This window comes from Carassius gibelio, chromosome A2 (genome assembly GCF_023724105.1).
Source record: "Carassius gibelio isolate Cgi1373 ecotype wild population from Czech Republic chromosome A2, carGib1.2-hapl.c, whole genome shotgun sequence".
NCBI classification, from domain to species: Eukaryota; Metazoa; Chordata; class Actinopteri; order Cypriniformes; family Cyprinidae; genus Carassius; species Carassius gibelio.
This window is the reverse complement of record NC_068372.1, coordinates 30127592-30143674: the sequence shown is the minus strand read 5'-3', so window position 1 is coordinate 30143674 and position 16083 is coordinate 30127592. Positions and strand designations below refer to the sequence as shown.

At 31.9% G+C, this 16083-nt stretch overlaps 1 protein-coding gene across 1 annotated transcript in view; it reads left to right on the top strand.

Annotated features, from left to right (window-relative positions):
• The first annotated feature begins 9939 nt into the window (after positions 1 to 9939).
• Positions 9940 to 16083, top strand: part of LOC127938396 (vesicle-associated membrane protein-associated protein A-like) — a 13877-nt gene continuing 7733 nt past the window's right edge. Inside the window, exon 1 of the mRNA XM_052534987.1 lies at positions 9940 to 10127. Within this exon, the coding sequence (XP_052390947.1) occupies positions 10070 to 10127 (58 nt within the window). The 5' untranslated portion in view covers positions 9940 to 10069. The remainder of the gene's footprint in view (positions 10128 to 16083) is intronic.

Sequence of the window (16083 nt, the reverse complement as noted above, 5' to 3'; positions counted from 1 at the left end):
TGTTAATACTCCTGCCAAATCAAACCCAAAATCATATGCAACATTTAAAGAGAAGAAAACTGTGGCATGAGCAAAGAAACACAGACAAGTGGAAAACATGAGACGACGTCACAGATTAGGTGAAATATTTCAGTACACAGACAGAACAGACGTCTGTTTAAATCAGGGTTTCCACAGGTTTGATGAAGATCAGTTTAAGACCTTTTAAAGACCTTTTCAGGATCAAGTAAAGAGAGTTTAAAGACCAAACTGAAGGAAACTAAAGGTGCTTAAAGGTTCTTCACATGCAGCGATGCCATAAGCAGAAGAACCTTTCAGACAAAGACCATCTCTTTATAATCTGAAGGACCTTCTTTTGCCACAAAGATGCATTGGTGGAAAAGAATGCATCTTTAGTTTTACGAGTTCAGGTCAAAAAGTTTTCTAGGAGGAGAAAGTGAGCTGAACACTGAGCATCTAAATTGATTTTGTTGCACTGAAATGCATGCATCAGACAGCTTTGTTAACTTTAGAGAGCTTTAGTGGAAAACTGCTGAGAAAAATGACCCCGCTTTGCTCCGGATAGGCCCTTTCTTTGGGCGAACCCTCTGAAATACATCAAATTGGATCAAGATGACATCAATAATGGACTCAAGCTGCAGCTCCGAAGGAAGCAAACGATCCGTACATTGTTTGATTTCTTTCCTCAATAGCACATTCCTGTTGCGGACGCCGTGGAGCGGGTGACATCAAACGCCTCGTCACAGATGTCATCACATTGGCGTCTGCAGAGCTGTTTCCTCTTATTCCGGGGCTTTATCGCATTACGGAGCACGGTTTTTAAACCCTAAGTCACTCGAGCACCGCGCCAACACCTTAACAAAGCCACAAAATCATGCTGAAAAGTGCATTTAAGATGCAAAGATATCATGTCTGGTGAGCTGCAGGAGGAAAACAAGAGGAAAACATGAAGAGAACGTCACATTTTGAGTAATATTTCTACCAAAAACGATGCATATGCAACATCTAAAGTACTGTTTATAGCATGATCTGCAGGAAAATATGTGAAGGTGAGAAAAACAACATCACAGATTATGTGTGGAATATTTCTACCAACTCTGACTATTTCTATTTCACAAACGTAAGTCAGAATTGCAAGAAATAAACTAAGTGTATATAGATATATAAGTGTATATAAAGTTTAACACTCACATCTGACTTTTCTTCTCCGAAAAGCAAGTTTATAAAACAGTCACAAGTAGCTTTTATATTCTGTTATTCTCAGGTAGAAACGGTCTTCCATAGAAATGTGAGAAATAAACTGAGAAAAGAGTTTATATCTTGCAATTTTGACTTTTTTACAGCATAAAAGTTGTGAAATAAAAAGAATTCACAATTATCTTTTATCTTTTATGAAGTCTGCATACATATTAAACATTTAAAGCAACATATCTGGCTTAATAGTGACCTTTTTGCTGCTGCTCATTCCATGATCTGTCAGGAATTCATTTTTTTAATTAAAGAAATCACACACACGAAAATAATTCAATCATCACAGGTTTTGTGTAATAATTCTACCAAATCAAGCCAAAAACTGCATAACTTTTAGTGTAGCTTCTTACCACAGAAGTGATGTTCTGCGTGCATCTGTATTTTTAATAAAACAAGTTTAACATCTCATTAACAAAAAATTTGTTCTTGTTTTAATCCTAAACTCAGGGCTTAATTTAGCCCGATTTCTCAGAAGACAAACTAGCTCTATTTTTTTGCATCTCCAGTAAATGCATTTTGATTTAAGATACTTATTCAGAAACTTGAAAACAAGACACAATTATAATAAACGATGCACATTTCTTGCAGGCCTTAATTTGAGGAATTATGACTTTGAAGACCTGCAGAGACCCTGTTATTAAATGTGCAAAAACATAATGTCACAGACTGCATGTGATATTTCTTCCAAAGCAATGCCACAAACATATGCACCATTTAAAGCAGCACTAATGGTTTCAGTGGATCTGTGATGACCTTGCCACTGTTTCGAGCTCTATGTGTCTTATCTCTGATGCACGTTTAGCCATCATCTCTGATTATGAGGACTATTGTGAACTCTTTGTCACGTTCTCAAGGTTACTAATCAAATTTCCGTCCGGTTGGAGAGCACAAAGGCTCTCGCTCTTCACGTCATGAGGTCAGCCAGCGTGCCGGTCCTGCATGAAAGCCTATCCTGGTGTTTTGATTCAGCAGAAGTGAAGGAATATTGGGCTTCAGGTGGGCGCCATGGCCTTTTCATTACAGGACGCTGACGTCAGCTCTTTTATGTGTAAACTCGGGGCAAATGTTGCAGTGCATTAGTTGAATCTTCCCTTAATGGCATTCTGATGTATGAAGTCAATTATGTCTAGTAGGAGATGCATTCAGAGCTCTAACACGAGAGTTAAAGTTCAGCGTTTGACGTGAATGATTCCTCAAATCATGAACGAGATACTATTATAGTTTCTATTAATATTGCAAATCAGTTTTTATTTTTATATTATGTTTTCATTTTAATTTAAGGTAAAGTTTTAGTAAGTTTTATGTAGTTTTTGTTATTTTATGTTTGTTTTTTTATACATTTTATTTCGGTGTGGTTATTTTAGTACGTCAAGGTAAATGAGAAATGTTTTTTTGAGAACTAGTAGATTTTCTTTTTTAGACAGCATGTATTTTTATTTCAACTAACTATTTTTTATTTTATATATATATATATATATATATATATATATATATATATATATATATATATATTATTATTATTATTATCAGTTGTAGTTAACCCTGTTGTTGTTTTATGTCCAGATGCACCATTTTCACCATAATACAGCTCCAAAAATAAATAAATGAATAAATAAATTTTTATTATGGAAAATAGATTAGAAAATAATTGAAAATAATAAATAAATAAAAATATATATATGCATAAAACCAACATAATTGGAAAAAAACTAGAAAAAGTAGAATTATATTATTAAAACTGCTTGAATTAACATTTTTGTAAGTAACTTTGAATGAAAAGTGTCTGTCAAATGCATAAATGTAAATGAAAACAAGTGAAATGAAGGTCTGTAAACTTTTGTCAGCATTTATGGTGAGTTTTGCTACCAGAAGTGTTACCAGCTTTAGTTAAAAACTGATTTATCGAATTTATAAATGAAACAGAGATTATTTGAGTATTTTGTTATGGGTAAGAAAATACTGTTTGAGTATTTCTCCGTAAAAAAAAAAAAAAAGTTTCTAATAAATGACTCTTGAAAACAATATTCAAATGCGCGCTGGATATATCTTTAAGAATAAATGTGTGACTTTCAAACTGAGGCGAATCTCTGATTTGTCCCAGTGTTTATTTGAGCAGAAATGAGCTTTCAGCTGTCCGTCATCGTGAGCCGCGGAGCTGCAGTAACGCGCGCATCCTTCCATTGTGCGTCTGAGCGCGGACGCGGACGCGAGAGTCTCTATCAGGCTTCCTGTCAGTGACGCGCGGAGACGCGCTCGAGTCAAGTGTGTGCCGCGAACGCGCCTCGCAGGAAATGGCCTTCGGATGCAGAGCGAGCGCATTAAAGCACGCGTGGCGGCTCTGGGTTTGTCATTTCATGACCTGTGCTTGACTCTTTCTCAGATCAGGAGACTTAATGGAGATGGAGAGGCTTCAACAGTGTCAAAAAATAAAAAAAATCCATCTCTCGATAAAGTCCATACAGTAGGAGCTATAAAGGAAATGTGGATTGCACCTCATAGAATTTGATGATAAATATTAGAGATTTTGATTAGATGCACTTTTTCTCTGGAGAAGCATCTCAGAATTCAGTAAATTCTATTTAGAACTTAGATTTAGTACATTAAAATCCTATTAACATTAATATCCATATCCATGCACAATAAAAGAAAAAAACTATATATATATATATATATATATATATATATATATATATATATATATATATATATAAAAGTATAAATAATTGTATTGTTTTTAGAAAATTTTATATATAAATAAGCTTTTTTATATTTGTTTATATATGTGTGTGTGTGTTGAGTATTTATGCATTCTCAAAATCTATATATTATTTTTAGATAATCAATCTACCCATCTCCAAACCAGGCTTACAGTTGTTGTTGTTGTTTTTTTACTTTTGAAAATAAATTCTGAAAATAATAGACTTTTATCACGCATTTCTTCTATTTTGTGATAAAGGTCTGTTTAAAATCTATTATTTTCAGTTATAGCATCCTAAATCTCTCCGCCTGCGATATCAGCCCCGTTCCCCTTCAGTACTCTTCAAGTCAAGTCAATTGTATTTGTAAAGCGCTTTATACAATACTGATTGTGTCAGAGCAGCTTTACAGTGTTAAACAGGAAAATAGTTTTCAAGAAGTAATTTTGTCATGATGATGTCATCATCCAGTTCAGCTGTCGTCCAATAGCGTCTGTGCAATCAGTCAAGCGTCCAGAACTGAGCAAACCAAAGCAGCCAAAACTCTAGAAATGGAGTAAAAACCACCAGTTTCAGTCGGGGAGCCATTCCTCCTCCATCCAGACCAAACCAGGATGGCGTGGTTTCATTCCAAGGCACGCGTGTGTTTAATACTGTCAGGCATTGGTCCTGCGTGGTGGCCTTCAGAGGGCTGGTGGGCGTTTGTACGGCTGATCTCTAACTGGACAGCTGTCTGTTCCTCATGTTCTCATAATAAAGATAGAGAACGCCTCACACGCAGATAAGAAGCAGCCCGATACCTCTGGGTGGAGGAATGAGAGATACATTAAAGATCATAACCACCAATAAAACACTAAAGTACAAAAGCAGAGTGTGAACTCAGGAGATCTGGAGGGTCATCTGACCCCGACGCTTAAGATGTTTCAGTAGTCTAGTCTAAAACTAAAAGGGTCACAACTCACTGAGGTTATTTGGGGAGACGGAAAACGTCTTCAGTGCACTACAAAATAAAATAAAAAAGTTCTCTTGCTGTTCGAGCTCAGCTGAAGGACCTTGTTGCTTGGTTGAATAGTAAACAATGGGAAGCACTCTTTACTCACACAAACACTGGTGTGTGAATATTAATGAAGCTGTGATGGTGTAACTGACCGCGTCCAGACGGTGAGGGCAGCTGGAGTGACTCTGCTGGAGCTGGTTCACAGCTGCAGATCCATCATTAACCTCGTTCTCCATCAACAGCTCACTAATGAGTGCTCAGGAAATCCCTATCACTGCGGCCCTCTGGGAAACCGGCACCATACAGGCCTCCGACGACAAACCGCAGTCATCTACACCTGATGCAGTGTGCATTACCCATAAAACCCTCCAAGAGAGTGTAAACCTGCACGTAACTGGCATCTGAATAAACTCTTCTGATTTACTGCAGAACTCACTACAATGATGCGACGGTTTCATAGCAGCTTTCTGCATAACATCACAGTTAAATACTGAGGGTTTGATATATCACAAACAACTCTGTCCATCCTCAACGGGTCCTCAAAGTAAAAAAGTAATGGACAAAAGTATAAAAAAGTAAGGAGCTGAAAGAAAAAGAGGGGGAAAAAAAGTAAAGTAAAAGTTTAAAAGATTGAATGTAAAAGAGATTAAAAGGAAAATAAATGTTGTAAAAAGATGTTTAAAAAGTAAAAGACATAATAAAGTAGAAACTAAAGGGTTATTAAAAAGCAGGTGTTAAAATAAAAGATACCAAAACTTAAAGCTTGAAAAAAGACACTGAAAGTGAAAGAAAAAAAAAAACTTAAAGAGATAAAAAAAAACAAAAAAAAAACAGTAAAAGACACTGAAAGCAAAAAATAAAAAAATAAAATAAAAAAGGCTGGAAGTAAAAAAAGAAAAAAAGACAAAAAAGAAAAAAGAAAGAGAACAATTAAAAAGTAAAGGACTTTAAAATGAACTAAATATGCTAACAGTAAAAGATTCAAAAGTGTAAGACAAAGTAAAAGTAAAAGACAAAAAAAGGAAAAAAACGCTGAAAGTGAAAAACAAAAACAAAATGACATGAAAGTGAAAGAAAAAAACTAAAAGATGCAGAAAATGAAAGACTAAAAAGAACATTAAAATGTTAACGTAAAAAAAGATGCTAAACCACTTAAAAAAAGGGCGAAAAAAGTTTTAAGACTTACAGGTAAAAGACACAGAAGAAGAAACTAAAGGAGATTAAAAAGTAGGCGTAGATGCCAAAGCTTAAATAAATCCAAATAAAAAGTAAAGGAGATTAAAAGTGAATGATTCAAATGTAAAAGACAGTAAAAGTCCCGTCACGAGGGTCAGTTCCCAGGTCCTCTATCAGCTCTGGTTTAGACTGCATCAGCTGAATGTCACGCCGCCCGGCGATCAGATTCCTCTCTCGTCTCTCCCACACAGATAGAAGAGACCGCAGCTGCGCTCCGTCTCCACACGACCTTCACCCGCCGCACCAAACCCAGAAAACCTCATTCTGAAGATGCTTTCACACACACAACACCCGAAGCCCCAAGGTGATTCAATAGCAATTCTTCACTCTTCATATGAAAGCTTCTTTATGACACAGAATAATCAACATTGTGACAGAATTGTGAGATGGAGTAGCTTTGCATATTTTATTTATATTCTTTTAAATTCTGTAGCGGAATAAGCTTCCAAAGGTTTATTTTCCAAACTAGAGTCAAGTCAAATGCACTCTCACAATTGTTTTTGTTTATAAAATGTAACTTCAAAGGCGTTTCATTGAAAATGTATCACTTACCAAAATAACTCTTTTTGTGCAATTGCACTTTTTATATCACAATTTCTTGCAATTAGATCTCCTTTTTTTTCAAAATTGCAAGACATAGATTTAGAATCGAGACGCAAAAACTCAATTGCAATGTATAAACTCAAGAACTGAGAGACATAAACTTGCATTTCAGAGAAAAAGCACAGAACTGCGATTTTTTTAGTTTTTATTAATAAAGGTGATTCAATGACAAGTCTTCACCTACTAATGGTTCAGAGGAAACGATTAGAGTTTGTTTACTGCTGAATATCACTGAACATCTTCCTTGGATGCTCTGCATTGAATGGGTGCCGTCAGAATGAGAGTCTGATAAAAACATCCCAATAATCCACAGCACTCCAGTCCATCAGTGAACATCTGGAGAAGACAAAACCTGAAACACATCCAGCATTAAGATGATTTTAACTCAAACACATAGAGTCTATAATCCATAATAACACTTCCTCCAGTGAAAAAGATTTAATAATACAGCGATGATCAAATAATAAAGGCTGTGATTTAATAAGTAATTAAGTAAATGTGCTACGAGTTTATTTATTTGATTGAAAAACCACCAAATGAAAAGCTTGATTGTTTAACGCTTGAAAATGACAAAATTAGGATGTAAACAATTGTGCTGTAATTTTTATTATGAAATTATTAATTAAATTATATAATTTTTATTAAATGCACCTTTTTTTTTTTACAGTAGAATAGCATGGTTATATTTTATTTCTTATTTTAATAATTTTTATAATAATCTCTATAAAAAATAAAAGGATGGCACACAACAAAAAACAAATCTTTATTTGATATATATATATATAGGTGTGCGTGTGTGTATGTGTGTGTGTCTGTGTTTATGTATGATTGTGTGTGTGTGTGTGTGTAATTTTCTAAATATATTTCTCTCCATTTATTTGAGGTTTATTATTAAATATATTATTATCACAATATAATAATCACAGAAAAACTATACAAATATTGCAATATCAGTTTTTCCAGTATCAAGCAATTAAACTAAAAAATGATGCACATTTATTTAAAAAGTTTGATCAAGCTCGATCAAGCACCTAGTCAAATTCGTGGTACTTCTGTTTCATTTGACACACTGGAAAAGGAAGTTCAAGTCTAATGCGCAGTGCATTGTGGGATGCATGTTTGCATGTTTTGATATAATTGCACAAACTGCACACAGCAGGTAAGAGTCTTGGTGAGATGAGGAGTGTGTGACCGTCTCCCTCTGCTGGATCTGTGTGTAATACACTTCATTCACTGCACTCAAATGCATGATGGGAAATCAAACTGCTGTTCAGATAATCCTACTGCACACTGCCAGCTGCTTACAAGGAACAGTATAAGAGACAGTGTGCACAAACAAACAATGCAAACAATATCTGGTTGTACACTGTTTGGTCTCTCAGGTATATTTGTGCACTGTGTAGTTTGCATACTGTCCACTTTAAGAGTAACACAGCTGTGCAATTTAGTTTGGTTTGGTTCAGAAATCATTCACTTCACCACTCAGTGTTATATTAGAATGAAGATACTACTGAAGTTGAACTGTTTAAAAAAAAAAAAATCATTGTAATTTTAAAGTTTTAGTAATTTTAATGAGTGTTTTTCTCACGTTCATTATAGCCTCAGAGTTTATTTATTTATTTAATATTACTCAGGGTTATTTTAATATATTTTTTATTAACTTTGGGGATTTATTTTTTAATTTTCCATTTTAATTTTAGTTTTATTTATTATTATTGAGAAATGTTCAGTGTTTTTTTTAGTATTGAGATACTAGAATAGTTTTTAATTCATATTTTGAATCTGTTTTTATTTTTTGGATTTTCCATTTTAATACATAATAATAATAATAATTTCAAATATAATTTAAATAATATAATATAAGTCAAGGTTTTAGTAGTTTTGTTGTATGTTTTTGCATTTGTTCATATTTGTTATTATAGAATTGGATGAATATTATAATTTTTATATTATTATATTATTATATTATATATTTTATATTATTAAAAACGATATTATTATAGTTTTTATTAATATTTTTGATTTTCCATTTTAATTTTAATATATAACAATTTAAAATACAATATTTTTTTGCTGTTAAAAAGCAAATATAAAAAAATAATCATATACTTTTATTATTAAGTATATAATATATTAATATATACTTTTATATTGTTTTATGGTTTTCTCAAGATAATAGAAGCAAATCATTTTTCTTTTACAAAATTATCACATCATTTTATTATTATAAATTATAATTAATATTATATTATTACAAATTATTATTATATTATAATAATTTTGGCTGATAATAAAACAAACAATAATAATAATCATATTAAATAATTAAATTAAATTAATAAAAAAATGTGAAAAATAATGAAAGGGTTAATAAATATCAGATGATTTTATTATTATTATTATTATTATTATTATTACTATTATATGTTTTGTTTGGATAATAAAAGAAGCAAATGTTTTCATAAAAAATAATCAAAATGATTATGATTTTTTTATTATTAGTTTTTTTTTTTTGGCTGTTAATGAGCAAAATTTAAAAAATCAGATGCTTTTATTTTTATGATTATTTCTGTGTTTTTTAGCTGATAATAGAAGCAAATGAAAAAAAGGGCTGTATCATATCGAAGAAGAAGAGAATATGACAGTGAGAATTATAGATTCTAATAATATAACATCTTTTTTCAGTATTTTTGATCATCTGAAGACCTTTCTCCTGGCGTCCAGTCATCTTTATGACCCTTCTTCTGTCCACTGTCCGTCAATATAGGCCTATATCTAATTTTGTGAAGAAATATTAGATATTTTATATATTTTAGGGATGTTAGCATTGTGCCAGTATTTTCATATCCTTCTATAATAGTTAGACTCAAGCTTTACATGTATTGATACTATTTATTTTTTATCCAAAGCGACTTTTAAGCTCAGTATTTTTTATTTTTTTTTTGTGCGTCCTTGGTATTAAAACAATTAAAACTCCTGGTCTATAATAAGCAAATTTGGCCACATATTAAGTAATTCTAGAAATATTTAGGGAGCTCCAAACGTTAAACTGTAAGAATGTTTTCGGTACAGTAGCCACGGGGCCGAGATTAAAGCATAGATTGGATTTGTTTACCAATAAAGACATAATAAATTGAGTTTACCGCGAGCTCGATCGGACAGGCCTGCGCGTTCGTGTGTTGCGGGGACGCGCCGCGCGTTCAGTGACTCAGTAGAAGTGTTTCGGATCGACCGCGCCGCGCTCAGCTGCTCTCCGAAACCAAGTGTCACCTCGCCGGCCAAAAACATGTCCAAACTGGAGCAGATCCTTATCCTAGATCCCCCAAACGACCTGAGGTTCAGAGGTAAGTGAGGAACGCGGACGGTCGCCGTGTTTCGGTGAAGTGTAAGCGGGTTAATGCGGGAAGGGAGCACAGGCCGCGCTGGATCCCCGAGCTCGAATTTACTGACAGGCGGCCGCTCCTGTTCGCGAGTTCCCTGCACACGAGCCGCCGCTTTCCGGCGACACTGAGGCGAAGCGCACCGGGTGTCGGTTCAGTTTTGATCTGCAAGGCTGGCTAGCATTGCCAGATCATTTCCCCGGGGTAAAATAGAAATGAAGATGTTCGGTGCTTACGTGGATGCGTTTCAATAAAGAAACAAACATTTACAATAAAGTCCCGTGACTGTACCATGATATTATTTAGTACTATGGTATAGCTATGATGGTACTTTCAAAACGTTAAGTAAGTAAATTCACAGATTTTTGGACATGTCCCATCAAGGTACTAACGTTACCTCATGAAGAAGTGAAAAAATCGCATTACCGTGGTATAAATCAAAGTACCATTGGTTTACTATCTGATTCAATCTCTAACTTAATCATCTTACTTTCACCGTGCTTTATTATGTAAGAGTATATTTATTATATCATTGTTTGTATGGTACTGCCCTTATTTAAGGATAAGTGACATTACCATGGAATTATTTCAAATACGTTAGAGCAGATATTTTCTTAAGATGTGTGTGTTTGTGTGTGTGTGTGTGTGTGTATATTTAATTTAATATATATATATATATATATATATATATATATATATATATATATATATATATGATATGCAAAATTATATAATATATGTGCAAGTTTTCCCCATCCTACAATTAGTTAAAAGCTATCTCTGTAGTTTCTTGTGTAAAGACACAATCTAAAATATTATTTTAAAGTATGTTTTTATTTTTTATATTTATTTATTTATATTATTTATATCTTCCTCGTTATTTACTTCTTAATAAAACACATTTATTTGTTATTTCCGCATTTGTTTTAATCAAAATTTATTTATTTTTATTTACTAACTTATTTACATATTTTAGTATTTATTTCAATCATTATTCTTTATTATTTTAAGTACCGTAATTATTGTTTACTCTTTATTTATATATTTATTTTAGTACTTTTATTTATTATTTATTTTAATCTAATTATGTATTTTAATCTAAAATTGTAATTTCACATTTAGATACCTTTTAATTAATTATTTTGTCTTCCTCATTTACTTTTTAATTAATAAAACACATGATTTATTTATTTATTTACGCATTTGTTTTAATCTAATCTTATTTTTATTTATAAACTTATTTACATATTTTTGTATTTATTTAAATCATTAAATCTCTTTATTTATATATTTATTGTAGTACTTTTAAATGTTCTTATTTACATCTATTTATGTATTTACATTACAAACATTTGCATTCAGTAATTTAGCAGAAGCTTTTATCTAATCAAAAATCAACGAAGTGTTATAACTAGTCTTATAAGTTATCTTAAAACAGTGCACATCTTGAATATGTGAGGGATTAGTGTAAAGCTCATTGGTTTGTTACTACTCTGTTTGTGAACGTGTTTGAAGCAGCAGTTTGTGGTTTGAGTGTGTTGTGAAACAAGTATTCGGATATTCAGGTGATGTCGACACGACCAATGAAGCAGCTTTATTCTCCTTGTACGTTCTTTTAAACTTAATAAAAAAAATAAAAAAAAAACTGGTGCATTTTTTTTTTTTTTTTTTTTTTTTTAAATGAAACTTTTTTTTCGGTGGAAAACCGAATGCATCCTTAAAAGCCCTAGTGAGTCATGTTAATGGTTTGGTGATGGAATTCATTCACTCTTTTTGAAGAGTTTTGTATGATTTTAAAATACTGTTTTAACCTTGTACCAAAGTTTGTCATTTATTTATACTTTTTTTTTTTTTTTTTTTTTTTTTTTTTTGTGTGGTCGGTACCATTTTTGTTAGAGTTTTGAAACAGTTTCTTCTGCTCACCAAGGTTGCATTTATTTGTTTAAAATACAGTAAAACTTTTGCAATATTATTAGAATTTGCTGCAGAAGAGGAAGAGGCTTGTCATGTTCTGATGGGTCTGTAACCCAATAAATAAATGAGGTGACAGGAAGAGGAGCCCTGAGCTAAATACATTCCTCTTTCACTTCAGTCGTCCTCCTGTTTCAGAGCCCTGCGTTGCCATTTTTACACACGGCACTCGAGGTTTGCTTTAGTTTTATGAGCTTTTTGTTTAGCCTTAAGGCCAATTTTTGTCTAGCCTAATTAAATGTCTGCGTCATATTTTGTCAAATTTAATCAATGAATTCAAATAGTGAGACACTATAAGACTGTTACCAATCAAATGAAATCAGTATCAACTAAATTTGTGTTTGCGGTGCATCAGAATTTGTATCCGAAGTGACGTTTAGATGCATTCACACAGACTGTTAAAGCAATTTAATTCATTCTGCAGTTACAAGTGCATTAATAATGTTTTGATCGGTAATATTTTTTAAAAACTGATATTTTAAATAATTTGGAGGTGGGGGAAGGGGAATTATACTTTAAATGTAAATTTAAAAAATGCCAGTAGGTGGCAGCAGATCAATAAAGGTGATGAATGAATCTTTTGAATGAATGAAACATGAGTGAGTCATTCATTCAACCGATTCGTTCAAACGGCTGATTCATTCAAATCCCCTTTATTTCTATAGCGCTTAATACAATACTAATTGTGTCAAAGCAGCTTTACAGAGTGTAAACGTGCTGATAATGCAAGAGGACAATAGAAAACAGTCAGTTTATCAGTTAAAGTCAGTTTATTGATGATTCAAGTGATTCAGTTCAGTTCTCTGATGGTGACAAGGAACTAAAACTAAAACCTTGGGAGAAATACTTCTGTGTGTTTCTCAGAGACGTAAAACTGTTCTGCTTTGGCTGAAACTAAATAGGAACTTAAATGTAAATCACTAAAAATTAACTTTTGTTTATCGAACGGATCATTAAATCAGTATCACATTTGCTGTTTTGCTGATGTTTGGAGAAAATTCACTTTTTTGTGATATTAACTATATCAGATTATATAAATATAAAAGCCACTTATTATGGCTTTATTTTGCTCCTTTATCTTGAATTTTGTGGGAATTTCTAAATGTATTTTAATACGCTAAATCATGATGATTAATTGCATCCAGAATAAAATTTGTTTATTGTCTATTTATTATTTATTGTACGAAACTTGTTTAAGATAAAGGTTTTGGCACTTGCTATGTGAACGCGAAATGTTGAAAAATAAAAATATAAATCATGGACATGATTTGAAAAGGTTAAATGACTCACTTGTATTTTTCGTCGTCAAAAATGAAATTAATGGGAAGTGAATTTCATCTAGTGGAAACGTTTGGTACTGCGCCCACACAAAACCTTACCGAAAGCATGTTTTTGAGACCTCACTTAAAATTTGGAACACAACTTATTTAGATTTATGGCTTTGATATTCATGCATTTTTAGAGTAAAACATGTTTTTGAAAATATATATTTATTTTATTATATACTATTTTTATATTCTGCTCTTTTAGTGTTAGTTTTTTATGTTTTGAATTAGCTTTTTATACTTATTGTTATAGTTTTATTTTTAATAATTGTTTTTATTAAGTTTTTGTTTAAACTAATAGTAATACTACTTTATTTTTATTTAATTTATAGTTTTTATGTGCTGTTAATTTAGTATTTATACTTTCTATATACCTTTTTGTTTTAGTTAAATATTAAGTAATTTTATGTGCCTTTTTTGTATTTTTTTTATTAATATTTGTTTATTTTAAAAATTACTATTTAGGTTTCATTTTATTCCATTTCAGTTTTTTATTTTTTTATTTTATCATAGTTATTTTAGTGTACTGTAATAGATTTTTATTATTATTTTGAGTCACCTTTTTATTTATTTTAACTTTAGTTTTTAGTGATTGTTTGCTGTCTGTCATTTTTTTTTTTTAGCTTTTGTTTATACCTAAACGATGATATTTGAAATAGTTCATTACCAGTTGATAATTTCCAAGTTTTTCTTCTAATATTTTACTAGAGCTATCAGTGTTGTGTAGTCTGAGATCAGGGTTAGTGAAGGGTTATACACACACACACACACACACGTTTGACCTGAAGACACGTTGTATTTGTTGTCGTTTTCTGCTGATTAGATTTCTCTCTTGATGTTTCCATACGGTGCTCTCTAATGTTATCTGATGTTAAACCGCGTTCTCGTGTCTCTCCCAACAATCCCTTCTTCTCAAGTCCATCCGAACTTAATTTCCAAGGCCGAGCATCTGGTGTTCTGTACAGTGTTTACATCCATTCCTGCGCTCTCCTCTAATCCACTAATATGTGACATGCACGGTCATAAGATCCTGGCTTTGAGGCATAATTCACATCATCTCGTTTCATCTGCTCTAAAGGGAAGAGCTGGAGTGGGATTCGATTCTTCCCTGTTTGCTGAGCATTTTCATTTTAATCCTGACCTGAAGATGAATTTCAGGGCTAGTCTTCAGCTTTAACCTGTACTTAGATGAAACTAATTGTTGTCTGTGATGACATGAAGCTGGTATAGGCTTATATGAATTATAAAATCACATTTTGGACCTGCTTTTAGGCATAGCTGGATTCGCAGAAGTTTGTTGCATTGTGCTTTCAAAATAAAAGTCCCACTTCCTGCAGCTTGAATGCTCTTATATTTGATTCCAAAGAGTGCATCATGGGATACTTAATAACCAGCGCTGTATAAAGCTCTGCTAGTTATTTTATGGGCGAAGCCGTTAAATATTGATTAATTCTTCACAATTCATCTTGTTGATCCCAAACGTAAAAAAAAAAAAAAAAAGTTTTTTTTTTTTTTGAATTTTAGTTTGTTGTTTTGATACATTTATGACATGAATTATTAATAATTCTACACTCATTTGAATTTGTACATTATTTATTAGTGTTGAGCTGAATGCTCCATATTTGCCGATTCAAGATATTATAATGCTAATTTATTGAATTATTTACTTCTGAGACAGTTTATCAACATTATATCTTTTTAGACAAGTAGCATATTGATGTCATAAAAATATCCTTAATATGACTGAATTTGTTTAAAAAAATTAGAAACATTGTAAGTCACTAATTATAATGCTTACATTTCCTCAGTTATTCAAACAGTGAGAAAAATAATTTGCAATATAAAATTAAATTTCTGAATAATATTATATAAAATTATTTTAAGTCGTCCTGATGCCCCTTTGTTCAGAATCACGGTTTTAAAAATATTGATCTGCTTGTACACTTCGTTCACAACTCGTTAAATCAGTTTTAGTTTTGTATAGAAATTAATACTTTGGTTTAATTCATAGTTGTGTACAAAGCTGATTTCTGTTATTTATTTATTAAGTCAAGTTTGTCCATATTTCAATTAGTATTTTAATATTCACAGTTGTTGTTTTTTATGAATAAAATATTTTATTTTGCATTTTTAATGAATTTAATTTAACCTAACCTAATCAAATTGTATTTAATTTATTATATATTATTTTTTCTTTATTATATATAATATATAAATAATAAAATATATATCATTTGAATTAATTTAATTTTGTTTTATTGTTTCACAAACGGAGGAGGCTGAATCAGACCTGTTTTATCTCTTGTATATTATGTTCATGCGTCATGCATCAGACTGCAGGTTAATCTCATTTATTCTGCTACGACGCTGTCTCTGTTGTACCCTTGAACTTTAGTGCACTTCAAGCACATGTCAGCTTTAACAGCGTTTTCTGAGCCTCGGTGTTCTTCACCTTTATGGATCACATGCTTCTAATGTACTGAGTGTTTGTTTGTTTGTTCCAGAGAGTCTTTAACAACATATTCCACAAGTCTGTGTTTCATGTTGATGTGCAACGTCACAAACAATTGAAAAAAAAAGACATTAATTTGAGTTTTTATGAATGAGTCTTTTATGTCATTGAA